At 34.0% G+C, this 15,551-nt stretch overlaps 2 protein-coding genes across 2 annotated transcripts; one reads left to right on the plus strand and one right to left on the minus strand.

Moving 5' to 3' along the window:
* Positions 1-99: 99 nt before the first annotated feature.
* Positions 100-4,037, minus strand: LOC113710677 (probable serine/threonine-protein kinase PBL25). The gene is made up of 5 exons (XM_072064760.1): positions 3,258-4,037; positions 2,532-2,728; positions 2,167-2,356; positions 1,371-1,762; positions 100-1,198 (listed from the first exon to the last, which is right to left on the minus strand). The coding sequence occupies exons 1-5, from the start codon at positions 3,358-3,360 to the stop codon at positions 230-232; spliced, it is 1,851 nt and encodes a 616-aa protein (XP_071920861.1). The 5' UTR covers positions 3,361-4,037; the 3' UTR covers positions 100-229.
* An 8,739-nt stretch (positions 4,038-12,776) lies between these two features.
* LOC140014275 (putative F-box protein PP2-B12) lies at positions 12,777-14,826 on the plus strand. The gene is made up of 3 exons (XM_072064761.1): positions 12,777-13,215; positions 13,844-13,962; positions 14,080-14,826. The coding sequence occupies exons 1-3, from the start codon at positions 12,910-12,912 to the stop codon at positions 14,579-14,581; spliced, it is 927 nt and encodes a 308-aa protein (XP_071920862.1). The 5' UTR covers positions 12,777-12,909; the 3' UTR covers positions 14,582-14,826.
* Positions 14,827-15,551: the final 725 nt, after the last annotated feature.

Consider the following 15,551-nt stretch of genomic DNA (forward strand, 5'->3'; position numbering starts at 1 on the left):
TAGCAAACACAAAATACTAAATAGTGGATAAAAAACTAAAACTCCTGCTTCGTGGATCATAGTTTTAACGGGACGAAAAAACCGATTATGGATTGCCCATCCCTAACATAGATATCCAAATTGACAAATGAGAAAAGTTCTGATTTAATCATATGGACAGCAACACAAGGAAGTGTGGAATTGTATAATCCAGATGGATGCGATGGTGGTCATGATTCTGTTTTTCCTACTAGGATCTGTTTTCATATTCATCCTCATCATCGCTATAGTGTAATGGACTAAAACTTTCATCCTCAGATTCCGAATGGCTGCTTTGTCTTGAATAAGAATTATTACTTTCAGTCTTGCATCCCATGCTGCTTTCTGTCCTCATTTTCGAATCAAGACTAGTATTATATAAATCGTTGTTGCTGTTAAATCCTGAATCTACATAATTACTCCCACTTCTGGAATTGAATCTTGAACTTGAACCAATACTCCATGAGAATGATTCTTCAAATCTGCCACGCTCTATACTGGATTCAGCACTGCCATCTTGAGATTCTTCAATGCTTGTCAGCGTCGAATTAACAGGAATACTTTCATTTGGGCCTGCGGCAGCGCTGCTACTCCTTGAGCTATGACGAGAACTTCCGCTGCTACTTGAACTGAAACTAGTACTTCCCTTACCATCCTTTACCTTTTTTTTCTTGTGTGATCTTGAACCTTGTCTTTCAGATTTTGTACCATCCGTCTTTTCCTTAATCTTCATCTTGTGCTTTGAACTCGAACTCTGTTTTGAAAATTTCTTACTCTTACTTGCAGAATTACCTCCACCCTCACTATCTGAACTACTTTTACTCCCACGGGACTCATTATCCGAAATGCTTTTGTTCTCGTCCTCACTTTCTTCATCGTCATGATCTGAGCTGTCACTGCTGCTGTGATGCTGATTTTTATGTTCATCTGGCTGTTTCACCTCAGACGGTGAGTTTGGAGCCGATAGTTTAGCAGGAACGGGCTCCTCTGGAGGAGCCACTGCAAGGAAACTGAGGACAGCTACAACATCACCAATCAATGGACGAACAGCTGGTTCATCTTGGAGACACATTGCTGCTATCCCAACTGCTTGGTTTAAGCTTCTCTCTGGAAACTTCATTTCGAGACGTGGATCTGCCATCTCTGGAAACCTCTTTGGATCCTTAAAAATTGGTTGTGCCTGTTAAATGACAAACATTATGCACAAATCAGATTGTTCTGGATTACGACTTTAAGTCCCAGTGAAGATGCTTGTGGAAACCAACAGGTAGAGATCATATTTTTCACAGTTTCTTCTTCCTTGATAGACAAATGAATTTAATCATAGAAGTAAGGTCAAGGATTATGTTTACCCAGCTAACTAAATTTTGCTCCTCTGCTGGCCTTGTAGTATCCAAAGCTCTACGTCCTGTGATTAATTCAAGGAGAACAACTCCAAAACTGTAAACATCTGACTTCGCTGTAAGTTCACCACATCTTTCGTATTCAGGAGCACAATAACCATAAGTTCCCATAACCCTCGGTGATATATGCGTCTTAGTATCTCCCTGTGCTAGCTTGGCAAGCCCATAGTCCGAGAGTTTTGGATTATAGTCTCCATCTAATAGAACATTTGACAATTTCAAATCACGATATATGATAGGTGGGTTGGCCTTCTCATTTAAATATTCAAGTCCTTGAGCAGCTCCGAGAGCTATTTTCATTCTGGTTTGCCAATCTAGTGGCTTTTTATCATCCGTCAAGTCTGCAAGAAAGTGATATCCAGTGATGTATCAAAGTACGCAACCAAATAGCTACAATTCAGAGATGATTCTTAATGCATATGTCAAAGCTTAAAATGGTAGCCTACTGTTACCGGGTGTTGGGAAGAAATCAAAGGCATCTGTGAGGTTGATGGAAGAAAGTACTTGGATACACTAGGATCTACAGGCTGTCGTTAGATCAGCTGATTAAGCTACATCATGATTTCATTAGGATAGGTTAAGTGGCCCAATTGCCGGCAGATTAAATTTACCTGAGTATCTTCCTTTTTACACGATGAATGTTGGGGTCAACCATCTGCCTGAACTATTTCAGACATGTAAACTTAACGACGTGATCATGTTAAAAGAGAAGCAAACTAGGAGACAAAGATGTGAATTGACATACCATGTAAATGGGATTCTAGTGAGCCAGTCGGTAGATATTCATACACCAAAAGTCTCTGCTCCCCATCAGCACAATATCCAATCAGACTAACAAGATTTGGATGCTTAAGGAGAGTCAGCATCAAAACTTCAACAAGAAACTCTTTATTCCCTTGTGTTCCATTCCTGTCCAGTCTCTTCACCGCCACAACCTATTAAAGAATCACGGAGAAATCAAAATTGCAAAAAATGAAGTAACGAAAAATTTCAAGAGCAATCCCTTGCTATTTCTTTTCTGTTTTTCCTTGCTCACATGCTTCTGATAAGGGATAACTCAAATTCCTGTCGAAGATTTACGATGGTGATGAAAGTTTTGGTCGACATTACCTCTCCACTTTGAAGGGTTGCCTTGTATACTTTTCCAAATCCACCTTCACCTAGTAGACATTCTTGCCGGAAATTCTTCGTTGCCATGGCAAGCTCACGAAATGTAAATGTCCGTGCCCCGCTATTCGCAGTTTCTGGTGTAACAGGGTCATCATTGGCATTCTTGGCTTCCACAGGTAAATTTTGTGTATTATTAACTGAAACAGAGGGAAAAAAGTAATCAGAGAAATCGCAGATATTTTGCCAGATTCATTTCCTGTACTGCATTTCTTAAACCCATCTAGCTCTCACAGTTTTCGACATAATTTTGCTTTGCGATCTTGGGAAAATTTATGGATAAAATGGCTCTGGAAAACTAAAAAAAAAAAAAAACGAGGCACCCCTGGAATTATTGAAAACCTGTAGGGAGGCCAGGTCAATGTTAACGTACTAATGACAACTGAAAGGAGAAATTGCAGTCTGCCCTCACTGCTGAAAACTGCCCAAACATTTGATTTTGTATTTTCTGCCTCGCCTACTAGAGTAGCTTGAAAGTAAATTATAAAGTCCTCAGAGGTTCAGTCTCATTCCTAATCCAGATAAGGACACCTTGACCCTCTTAAACTTAGTTTATTACCTCAGGGAAAATGACAATTCTAAAACTTTATGCATGCATGCAAATCAGAGTGATTATATTGAAGAAGAAAATTTTACACAAACTTGCAAATGCAAGAGAAAAGAGCCCACCAGGGGAAGGAGGCGGAGGTGCTTCTTTGACCTGAGCGACGGGCACCCCCTCATTCTCTTGGTTGTCTGATTTCCTACTTGAAAAACATGGGAGGCAATTCATTCTTGATGCTCTCCGAAAACAATTCTAATAAAAAAATAAAAATCCAAAAAAGGAAAAAATAGAGAGAAAGGTTCATCAACAGCCTCCGAAATTCCAAAAACAGTTACATAATCAATCTCGAAGGCTTTTTACGAACCATTCACACAAAAAAAATTGTTTTTTTTGGGATTATCGGGTTTTTCCGCTGATTCAAAGGATGAACAAGAAACTTAGAAAATAATGTACATATGATCAGGAAAGGTCGGAGGAGTCGACAGGGCAGGCGGGGCACAAAGAAGGAAGAGGAAGAAAAATGAGGAGGAGGAGGAGGAGGGTCCTCCAGGATGTTGAAGGACCCTGACCAGGAGAGGAGGTGTTGTAAGAAGGCGGAATATGAGAAAAAAATCATATGGAAATTGGGGAGACAAACTCCATGTTGTTGGAGAAGGCATTGCGTGGAGAGTTTTCGTTGGAGTTTCTCATCATATTATTCCGTAGAAAAAGGGGGAGATTTTAATGGCACATTTTTATGTATTGGCCTTTTTTCTCTTTCTCTTTTTATCTTCGAGAGTTTTGTGACTTTTGTGGCAATGGCTAAAAAACATCAATATTTCTGTTGAGCCTTTCAGCTTTGGGTCCTCCTAACAATGGTCAATCGGTGCCATGAAACTTCTCCTTCTAGTTCTGTATTAAGTGGGAGTGGGATCACTAGCTATTTTATTTGATGATCATGATGAAGTGGTCAGCTCCACCAGTTTCCGTCCACATTGTAGTTTGATCTTTCTTATTTTTGTCTATTTTCAGTGTCCACAATGTTACCATACTTTGTTGCAAGAAACTTTTTATATATCAAAAGAGGTAGTAATCAAGAAAAACTTTAGGGCAGCTAGCCAGTTTTGGCAAAAAAGTTGATCTAGTTTGTATTTCATTGGACTACTTAGGGGGTCCCTAAATTAATTCATTTGTCGAGTTTTAGTCTTTTGTCTATTTTAAGTCTCAAATTGGCTCATGAATAATAAAAAAAGGAAAAATCGTTAAAACGTATATCACATTTTGTAAAATGATTTTTTCCGTCTCTCATTTTTAAAAGTATACTTTTATGTCCTTCACAAATTCACATTGATCAAATTTGGTCCCTATTTACGTTACCGATTAGTTTTTGATCGGAATCCACCACGTGCCTTGCACGTGATCATTTTTGAAGGGCAAAATTATCAAATCAAAATTTACATAATCCAATCCATAGTTCCTCATATTTCACAAAACGAATTTTTTTTTGTCTCTTACATTTCACAAAATAAATTGTTTCGTCCCTCATATTTCACAAAATGAATTTTTTCATCCCTCATATTTTACAAAATAAATTTTTCATCCCTCATTAATCATGTGTACGAATAACTTTTTTTTTAAACCCATGTATATATTTATTTGATTTAATCTGAACAATATGAATAGCATATAATATATCTCTATTTGATTTCGTTTGAACGTACTGTTGAGGTGAAATTAAATATATATATATATATATATAGATACAAGAGTTTAAAAAAATTATTAGTTTTTCACTCATGTTGATTTCCTTTTACTTGAAAATTGAAAATAAAAAATATTTAATTCTTAACATTATCAAGTGTTTATATCGAATTAAATTTGGACAGAAAAAATAAACAAAGGAAAAGTATAACAAAAAGAAGTAAGTTATTGATACTTTCAAATTTAAGACAATCACAAGACAAAAAATTCAACTGTATGTATTAAAGGTGGCAAATAAAAATTTCAAATTTAAACCGTAATTTGTTAGCGTGATTATAGAATTCGAATTAGAATTGATTAATTAGATGGTATTATTACATAACTCAATAAATGAATTATTACCAAAAGAGAAAGACCACAAATATTGAATAGATTTACATGGTGAAATCAAATAAATATATATATATGGGTTTAAAACAAAATTACTAGATTTAAACCCATGTATATATCTATTGAATAGCATGTATACAATTACAATTAGTCTGTTTAGATGAAATCAAATAAAGATATATTACATGCTATTTGTACTGTTCAAGTGAAATCAAATAGATATATACATGGATTTAAAAAAAAAACTATTTATACACATGGTAAATGAGGGATGAAAAAATTCATTTTGTGAAAATATATGTGGGATTAAAAAATTTATTTTATGAAATGTGAGGGACGAAACAATTCATTTTGTAAAATGTAAGAGATTATAGATCAGATTATATAAATTTTAATTTGATAATTTTGTCCCTGAAGAATGATCACATGCGAGACATGTGATGAATTTCGATAAAAAACTAGTCGAAAATCTAGATAGGGATTAAATTTGACCAATGTGAATTTGTAAAGAACGTAAAAATACATCTTTAAAAGTGAGGGAAAAAAGTTTTTTTTTATAAAATGTGAGGAACGTTTTGAAGGATTTTTCCTAAAATAAGTGTCAATTTTTTATTCTTCAACAGATAAAAAAAGATAAAACAGCGTCAATTTTTTATTCTTCATTAATCTATCTCCAACATTGATGCTTATGGATCTAATTCCAAAAATTAATGGATCAAATGACGGAAAAAGATAAGGGTTCAATTTACGATTTGGAACAGACAAGAGAGCCAAAACTTGACTATTAAAATAGTTTAGGAGCTCTTGAAGTTATTTATACTTTATATTTAACTCGTTTTATTCAAAAAGTAACAATTCGAATAATTGATCAAATTAAGTATAAGAATTGAAACCCATGCATATTTCTCAAATTGATGCTAATCCGGAAAAAATATTGAAGAAAAATTTGTCATTACTGTTCACAAGTTTCATGCGGAATTGCCTAAAAAGAAAAAAAAAAGTTTCATGAGGAATGGTATATGGATAAAAAAAAAAAAAAATCAAAGCAATGAATAAGTGGTTTGCAAAAGACCAAGAACAGAGATGAATACAGATTGACCAGAATTAAACCAACCACTTCAGAAGTTTTCATCAGGTTTGTTCGAATTAAGCTAATTTTTAATGGATTAACCTTTTAAACATCACAGTGATATGTACATTACATATGTATAAATACTGGTTAAGTTTTTTTTTAAAAAAAAAAAATTTGAAAGAATACTGATCAGAATATCAGTTTCATTTTGGGTGACCAATCCTTAAGATTTTGAAATTCATTTTAATTTCTCCTGTGAAAAAGGTTGAAACATTTAGAAAGTTACTTTGATATGTTAAGATTTCCACCTCAACATTTTCACGAATTTTACAGGTCACTCAAAAGAATGGTAATTATAGGCTTGCAGTTGCCCCCCCCCCCCCTCCCCCCTCCAGTTATCCAGTTTTGGCTCTAGCACCGTATATAAAAAATTATAACTACAAAAAACCATTTTAAGGCCTCATTTTGTTTCTAATTTTGGTTGAAGAAAAGAATATTACAATAACATGCAAGAAAATAATTTTCCTCACATATGCTCTCATAATCATTCCAAGATGAACATTACTACGTCTTGATTGTACATAAAATTTTGTAGAAAAGGCCAATTGAGGTATAAATCTAGGTAATTGTTTTTTTTTTATTTTATTTTCCCTTGCTATTGGTTTTCCCTTCTATTTGAGACCATAAAAAGGAGAAAAAGATAAACCAATTTTATTAAACCCTTTTCTTTGTTTGATCTGAAATATGGTGAAAATTTTGTAGAATCGAAGAAAAATTATTTATTTAAATGGCTTGCATCCACGTTTATAATCTTTTCATGCATTATTTCTCCTAGTTTGAAAGGAGAAGATCCAATAATTATGACATCTTTCATCCTATATTTCATAATATACATAATATTTTCTTCTTTTAATTTGCTTTTAAGTATTAATCTATTCTCATCGAAATACCCATTATATGTTTATAAATGACTAGTATTATTTTGCTTTTGAATCTTTGTCTAACAATAGTTCATTGGGAGGAGGATCCACCACTTTGTGCCAAAGTTGAGAATTAAAATCCAATAAAGGATATGAGCTAAAAGCAATTGAATACAATATGTTTTAAAAAGGCCTAACTAATATATTATATAATCCTGCTATAAAAGCAATTGAAAATAACGACGATGGATACAAACATGCGAATTCCTAAAATTAATGATGTGAGTCATCTTTTAATTTATTTCTGTCGTCAAGTCGTATGTCACTCATTATAAAATTTTCTTATATTGTACTATACAATCATCCCAACACAAACACCCCCCAAACCCCCCCCCCCCCCTCCTCCCCCAAAAAAAAGAAAAAAAAAAGTCCATAACTAAAAGATGCAGATTATAGAATTCACATGATTCGACGTCCCTATTGTTGATAAATGACGTTTTTTTGTTTGCGTCTCTATATTTAGAAAGAGAAATCAGAATTGAGAACATCTCATATATCTCCAGCGTGATATCTTGAATTGTATCCATCCATCCATCCATCCAATGATGGACGCAAGAAAACAAATAAATGTATCAGTATGAATTCACTCCAATTTCTATCCAGTTCTAAATGAAAATAATCCATACATACTTGTAACTATACTAGAATAAAAAGCCTTTATTACAAGACACAAAATACCCAAAAAAAAAAACATTTATAAGACACTAGGCAGAAATGTATAATAATGTTCTACTATAATATTTCCAAGGAGCCTGCTGTCGATCGATGCTTAAAACAAGTTGGAAAGGAAGTTGACAATTATTTCTCTTGAGTTTAAACTGAAGGGCTGCCTTTTAATGTTAATTGTCAGCTGAAAAAACTAAAATTACAGCTCAAAAATTCTTGAAAATAGTGTTTTTTTTTTAAAAAAAAAATCTTGTTAAGTTTTTTAAAGACAAAACTTCCATCAAATTGTTTTCTAAGCAATTGATGATATTTGTGATACTCCAATATCATTCCAATTGTCAACAAATTTAAACATTGTAAACCATAGAACTAGGGCAAGCAAATTGTGATTATGTATTTTTTTTTTTTGTTTTAATTCTTTATAGGAGTGAAAATCAATGAAAGTATTTTACTAGATTAGTACATCATGAAGAAAAGATATATTTTAAATAATGGTAGTCGGCAATATTATAATGGTATCTTATCCATGTCTTATCCCGAAGCGGTCCAGCATCCACGCTAGCAAGTTTCGGCCGTTCCATCGCCCTCTCTCCGAATAATAAATCTTTATCCTTATGTCGAAGGATATAATTTTTTGGTATCGAATATTAACAAATTCTGCCTCTCAATATGTCACTGTCAAATATAAAGACAAAGTTCTGGGATAGATGACCACCAATACATTCTATATATATATATATATATGTGACAAAAAGAAATGATCTTAATTTGCGAATTTTAATTTAAATTGATCGAAAATAATAGTAGTATTGATGATAAAACTGTACACGTAAACAAAGCATCTGCTTGCAACGTCAATGTTTTTGTTTGCTGTGTTTTGAGTGATTGAGCATTTAATCATCAAAACTAGAGTTCAGATTTGAGACTTGCATTTGATCCAGAAAAGAAAAGGAGGGAGTGATGACTCAATAAAATATAAAAGAAGATGATATTTGGCACAAGCTAGTGATTAAACATTTAATCATCAAAACTAGAGTTTGGGTTTGGGGCCATATTTGAAAATCCAATTCAGTATTTAAATTTAATAGATTCAAATTTTAACATGTTCAGACGCATTTGATAATAAAAAATTAGATTATATGAATGAATTAATTAAATGACAGTGAATTTCTTAGGTAAAACTTGCTCTAAAAACTAAGTGAAGAGCTATTCACTTATCACTTAATATGATATATATTCAAATGTATCAGATTTAGTACATAACAATACAATAATTTAGTGAATTCGGATTTCAAATTTCAGTTTCAGACTTCAGTTTTGTCAAACGCATCCTAAATTTCATAAGCAAAAGTTGTTTCAACAAATAAGTAATAAGCTATTTACTTATCACTTGATATGATATACATTCAAATGTATTAAATTTAGTACTTAACAATTTAGTAACTTAATTAACGGATTCAGATTTTAGTTTTTAGACTTTAATTTTATCAAACGCACCTATTAGTCCAAAAAAAAAAAAGAAAAGTCACGATTAAGTAAAATATAAAGGAAAATATGATATTTGGAATTTGCCCGTATCATTCACCTATGACTGCCTACTGAATCCTCATGATCTTTTCATTGCAGTGGAAAAATGAGCGTAGTGATCATAGTTGTTAAATTCGATTCGACCCGATGGTTGAATCGGTCAAATTGGTGGACCCATCATGGAATCGGGCCGATTTAGCAATTGAATCGGAGTTGCAGATGACTCGTTTTGACCGTTTGACCCAGACGGTTGAACCGATGACTTGCTAAACCCGACGGTTTTTTATGAACCCAGTGGGTTTTGAAATTTTTTTTGAAAATACTTTTTTATCCAATTTTTTAATTTGAATAGACACATCAACATGGACATTGTTGTCTTTTTGACAATTGGATGAGAAAAATTGAAAAGGAATTTGGGAATTAGGGTTTATTTCTTTTTTTGATACTTAGATTTGTCATTTATGTTTGTGTATAATATCAATATGAATTCATGAACTAAAGAATACATATATGTATGGCTTGTGTGTATGAACGATGAAACATGAATAGGTTATGGCTTATTAATATCTAAGAATTTTTGTACTTATATTATAATTTATATGTTTATTCAATTATATTATATTTTTTTTTATTATATAGTGTGACACAACGATTCAACCAGTGATCCACTGGTTGAATCACTGACCCGCCAACTTGATCCTCTTGTTGGGTTGATGCCCGGGTTGATTTTAATAACTATGGTAGTGATGACTATTTAGTTTTTTCAAGGCACACTTGAATTAAAATCAGAATGAAGTAATACAAACACAAAAGCAATACAAAATCCTACAACTACTCAACTATAAGAGCTAGCGCCAAACACACAAACCAACAGCCACATAACTACACTTCAAATAAAGTAACTATAATCCCATAAAATTTAGAGGTTTTGGATATTTAAGTATCACTAAATAAGAATCTGTTCTAATTGATATTTATTTTCATCTCACTATTTGTGTGTTAGTATTGGTTGTATCGTTGTTGATCTATGATCGTAAGTATTGATTCCACCACTAAGAATTAAAAGATGCAATCATATCCAGGAAACGAACGATGAGATGCAAGAAGATATACTGTTCAAAATTCCATCCCAGTTGCTTTGATTCCTTCTGCATATTCCCCCTGCGTAGATAGATTTCCCGTAGCATTGTGTTGCACGTAAACCTACTTCGTCTGGTTTTAATCTAAATCCAGGAGCAAAAAAGAAAAGCGCTACAGCCAAATTTTATAAAAGCAACAGTAGAAATGAAAATGCATCTGCTTTGAAAAGTAATACTACTAATTGTTTCTCTTGTCACCAAATTAATCCTGAAGTTCCAGAAGTGAAACAGTGATCATCCCGTTAAGAAACCAAAATACAACTAAAAGTATACAAGAAAGAGAATACAAGAGGAAAAAAAGTGTTCAATGAAGAAGGGTCCTATATAAGTTAGTATGCATTAAATATGTACGGATTTGACGTGGAGCGCATGGAACTTGTTCAAGTTTCCTTTAAAGCCAACTACTAAAGATGTCTGTGGAGCTTTTTTTTTAGGGGGCTCATGCCATCAACAGTTAGCTTTCCGAGTCAGAGGATCCTATAACAAGGTAAAAGTTTGACCCTTTTTCGCTTTATTCATCTTTTTTTAATTTGTTTTATATCTTTTTAGAGCCAAAAAAAAAAAAAAAGAAATACTATGAAACAAATATTTGACAGATATGCATGGAGAGTAAATATTTCTTAAGGGCTAAGGTTTCTCTAGTTCATACCGACTCAAAACCTAATTAATAGTGAAGATGTTGAAAATGGGCTAAGGTTTCGTTAGTTCCTACCGACTCAAAACTTAGCCTATTTAGCAGTGAAGATGTTGAAAAGCGGTTGATCAGTCACCCAAACATTAAATACTTACTCAAAATTAAAAAAAAATTCATATAAGTGTGACTGTGTGAGCATATATATTCAAAAAATGAATATAATTACCTATACACAAAAAAATGATAAATATGTATATATATAGAGTAAAAACACAAAAAAAAAACCCTGTAGTAAAATTAATACACAGAAAAGCCCCCTTATAGTTTCAAAACGTACAAAATGATATCTCATGCTTTGAACTAAATTGTAAATGTGACTAAATCCGTTAAACTTAATGGAAATGACTTATTGGAACCAAAAAAAAGTTTTTATAACTAATTTTTAACAAATATACCTGTTCTACCCCTTAAACATCAATTCTCTCTATCTAGAGAATAAAATAAATGATTTTTTTGATATGTATTTTGCTTAATTATATCAGGGCATTAAGGTCATTTCGTTCATTTCCGTTAAGTTTAACGGATTCTGTCACCTTTACAATTTAGTTCAAAGTATAGGGTGTCGTGCTGTACATTTTGAAACCACGGAGGGTTTTTCTTTGTATTAAATTTACCACAAGGAATTTTTTTATTTTTTATCCATATATATATAGATATATTTCAAGAGCGACTCGTTGATTACATTCTTTTTTATGGTATGAAATTAACATTTTCTTTCAAGATTGACTATATTGGGTAAGTTATAATAAAAGAAAACAAATGAGAGTAAAGGGGCAAAAATGGAGGAATAAAGGAGTGTAAGTGAAAGATCTCAAGTTTAAAACTTTCCACTATACTGAGAGAGAGAGAGAGAGAGAGAGAGAGAGAGAGAGAGAGAGAGAGATATGGGGAATAAAACTTTGTTCATACAACTTCTTAATTTTACCACTACTTATTTTCTTGATCTTCTTAAAATACACGTTTAAAATCCATCAACAAATTTGTGAGGGAAAGAAGTGCTTATAAAGTCATAATCATTTACAAATAGAAGATTACTCAATTAGTCATAATGTCTATATGAGTCGAGTCGAATTTTGGACTATTGAGTCGAGTCTCACCTTATTTTTATCAAGTTTGAATTCAAACTCGACTTCAAATTCGAATTGAGTCGAGCATGAGTTTAAAAAAAATAAAAAAATTTATTTTATTTTAAAAAATAAAATAATAATTTTTTAATAAATAATAAAATATTAAAAACATATATATATATTTTTATTATTAAAATAAAAATAATATATATACAGACTTGAATTCAAGTTCAAGTTCGGCTTAGACTTTGATGTTGATCAAATTTAAGTTGACCAAAAATCGATTAATAGATAAAATTCAAGTTTCCACGTCTCATCAGTAAACTTTTCGCTCTGCCACCTATCAACCAACTGTAACACGCCATCCCCCCCCCCCCCCCCCCCTTCACACATAAAAATATTCGTATCTCCCTCCAGTTTCGGCGGGCATACTCATCTATAAATTAACTTCCTCTCTTCTGATCTCCTCATATCCAGCAATTTTGCAGATAAGAAAATACTTCCTCGCTAAGCAAAAAATACCAGAGAAAGAAGGCAAAATACAAGCAGCAGACCCCTCCCTATGGCGGTGGAGATGAAGAACGAATCAAACGGCGGCATTGATCTCTATGCATTGCCCGAAGGCTGCATAGCCAACGCCTTGTCTCTCACGAGTCCACGTGACGCATGCAGGCTATCGTTGGTGGCCTCCACCTTTCGCTCCGCAGCTCTATGCGACGAAGTCTGGGAGCGGTTCTTTCCGGCTGATTACCGTGATGTCCTCTGCCGATCAGCCGAGGGGATTGAACTATTGCGGTCGGCTATTTCCATGAAACAATTGTATCTCCATCTTTGTGATAAACCCGTCTTGATTGACGGTGGAACCAAGGTAATCTTTTGGTCCAATTTTTTGTCCTTTGAGAATTTGTTCTTCATTTCTTGATTTTGTTTGGTGAGCGATTAAGAATGTGGGATGTAACAGTTTAACTGATATTTTTTATGTTAATTATCTGGGTTTATGGGATTTGTGGATAAATTTTGCATCTTTGGTGGAAAGTTGAGGATCTCTGGTTTATCCTTTATTAGTTTTTCTTTAAGTTTTGGTATCTGTATTTTGGAAGGTGGAACTTCCAAGCTGAGTTGTCAGTTGTTTACAACTTAAAGTTGCTTTTTTTTTTTTATCAATTATTATTCTAGCATTATTATTCTGCCACGAAAATAGGAAACCTCAATTGATTGTTAATTTGTCTATTTGGATAGACTTTTGATGAGAAATGTTGCAAGATGAATAATTTGGATAAAGGTGTCTATATACTCTAATTTCATCAAGATGGTGTTGTGCGGTTGTGCAAATTTTGGCTGGCTGATTTATCATTGGACGACTTGGCTTGATCTTGTTTCTGGTTGATTCACTCTGCATCTTTATAAATTAATTGGTCATTTTAGCTCTGTATTAGAACGTTTTGTTTTTCGAAATGATTGCAAGTTCCTTAATACTTTCTGTTAACATCGTTCAGAGCTTCTCATTGGAGAAATCTAGCGGAAAGAAATGCTACATGTTGGCTGCAAGGGACCTCACAATTGTGTGGAGTGATACCCCGAGGTATTGGAAATGGATCCCCTTACCTGAGTCCAGGTACTTGAATCTTTTCCTACCAACACTTCTTGAAAAAAGTAGATACAGATAAGATTTGTGGTTTCCTTAGTTGGAATTTTCGCAGGTAATTGACTTTTATTGATATGTTAAATTCAGGTTCAGTGTGGTGGCTGAGCTTCTTGATGTCTGTTGGCTTGAAATTCGGGGCAAGATAAGAACTAGCATGCTGTCACCGGAGACAAACTATGCAGCTTATCTTGTTTTCACATCGAAATCTAGAATCTATGGCTTTGAGTATCAACCTGCAGAAGCTGAAGTAGGAATTAGTGGTCAAGAAGGGAAAAAACAGGCAGTTCATTTGGATCCTGACGGAGCACAAAGACCAGGGCACCAGATCATGCCAAGGTGGCGAAGAGGGCTGTTTGGCCACCACCTGGCTGGAAGGATGATATACCAAGAGACTTTGCATGCAGACCAGGATGTGCAGAATCCCAGGCAGCGAGGGGATGGATGGATGGAAGTTGAATTGGGGGAGATTTTCATAAAGGAAGGGCAAGATGTGGATCTGGAGATGAGCTTGATGGAAGTCAAGGGGGGCAACTGGAAGAGTGGTTTGATTGTTGAAGGGATTGAGATTAGGCCCAAGGAGGGAAAATGATCAAACGATGTTATTATAGAACCTTTACTACCCAATTTTCATTTCAGTTCCTGTTTGTTTTCACCTTCCATCACCCTTCTGGGCCGCGCCTCTGCAACCCCAGGCTGTGCATGTGTTGTATTAGCTATTAGAATACGCGGCTTTCAGCCTGTTAGGCTGCAAGCATTGTTGTTCTTCTATGAAATTGAATTGGTCAAGCTGCTCTTCAGAACTTCTGACTTAAAAGCTTGTCAATAATTCTATTCTTTCGGATGAGTTCTTTTAGTGTTAATTTTCACTGGAATCTATTCGGTTTATCCGCCTTTATTGAGTAACAATACAAGCAATACTTATATATATAGATTGTTAGGATTCTGGCTGGGTTCTGAGACTTCATTGTTGATGTCTTCATCTGGCCTAGTGCCAAGCTGAGATGCTTTATTCGGCTTACAGGACTCCTAACTTTGGTCCTAAAAGGAGTGGTCCGCATCTGCACACTTTGAAGATTCAGTCCAAAGATGCCTTCTTTAGATTCACTGACTGCTGGGATCTTGGGAATGATTCATCTTTTGGTAGTAGCTTGACAAGACAGATTGAAAGTGCCCCAATACAATTTAAAAGCTCTATACTAGTACTATAATTCAGGGTATTCATCAATTTTTCATGATTTTCAATTTGATACTAATTACCTACCTGCAAACATTAAATATGGCTAATGTGCTTTAAATTAACTGCCTTTTTTTAGTGGGCTTTATTGCAAATGCCGGATGAGATATCAACCAATGCGGACTGATGTGGTTTAAATTAGGAGTAGAAAATGGTTACCTCCTAAAGCCGATAATTTCGGGTGCAAGCTGCAAATCGTTGCAGGTTCAGAGGCGCAAAATTCAGAGCATAGTTAAGTCAAGAGTTAAAATTCTTACACGCTTTCAGAGCATATTTTCTTCTAATCGATGCCAGGTGTGTAGTTATCAACTCTATAAAGCTTAAC

Source organism: Coffea arabica, chromosome 9c (genome assembly GCF_036785885.1).
Source record: "Coffea arabica cultivar ET-39 chromosome 9c, Coffea Arabica ET-39 HiFi, whole genome shotgun sequence".
NCBI classification, from domain to species: Eukaryota; Viridiplantae; Streptophyta; class Magnoliopsida; order Gentianales; family Rubiaceae; genus Coffea; species Coffea arabica.

What these genes read in the sequence shown, in the direction of transcription:
- LOC140014275 (XM_072064761.1), top strand. Translation starts at nt 12,910, where the DNA reads ATGGCGGTGGAGATGAAGAACGAATCAAACGGCGGCATTGATCTCTAT. An exon ending in TGATTGACGGTGGAACCAAG is followed by an intron (nt 13,216 to 13,843) that starts GTAATCTTTTGG and finishes AACATCGTTCAG; the next exon opens with AGCTTCTCATTGGAGAAATC. An exon ending in ATCCCCTTACCTGAGTCCAG is followed by an intron (nt 13,963 to 14,079) that starts GTACTTGAATCT and finishes TGTTAAATTCAG; the next exon opens with GTTCAGTGTGGTGGCTGAGC.
- LOC113710677 (XM_072064760.1), bottom strand. Translation starts at nt 3,360, where the DNA reads ATGAATTGCCTCCCATGTTTTTCAAGTAGGAAATCAGACAACCAAGAG. An exon ending in CAACCCTTCAAAGTGGAGAG is followed by an intron (nt 2,357 to 2,531) that starts GTAATGTCGACC and finishes ATTCTTTAATAG; the next exon opens with GTTGTGGCGGTGAAGAGACT. An exon ending in ACTAGAATCCCATTTACATG is followed by an intron (nt 1,763 to 2,166) that starts GTATGTCAATTC and finishes ACTTTCTTGCAG; the next exon opens with ACTTGACGGATGATAAAAAG.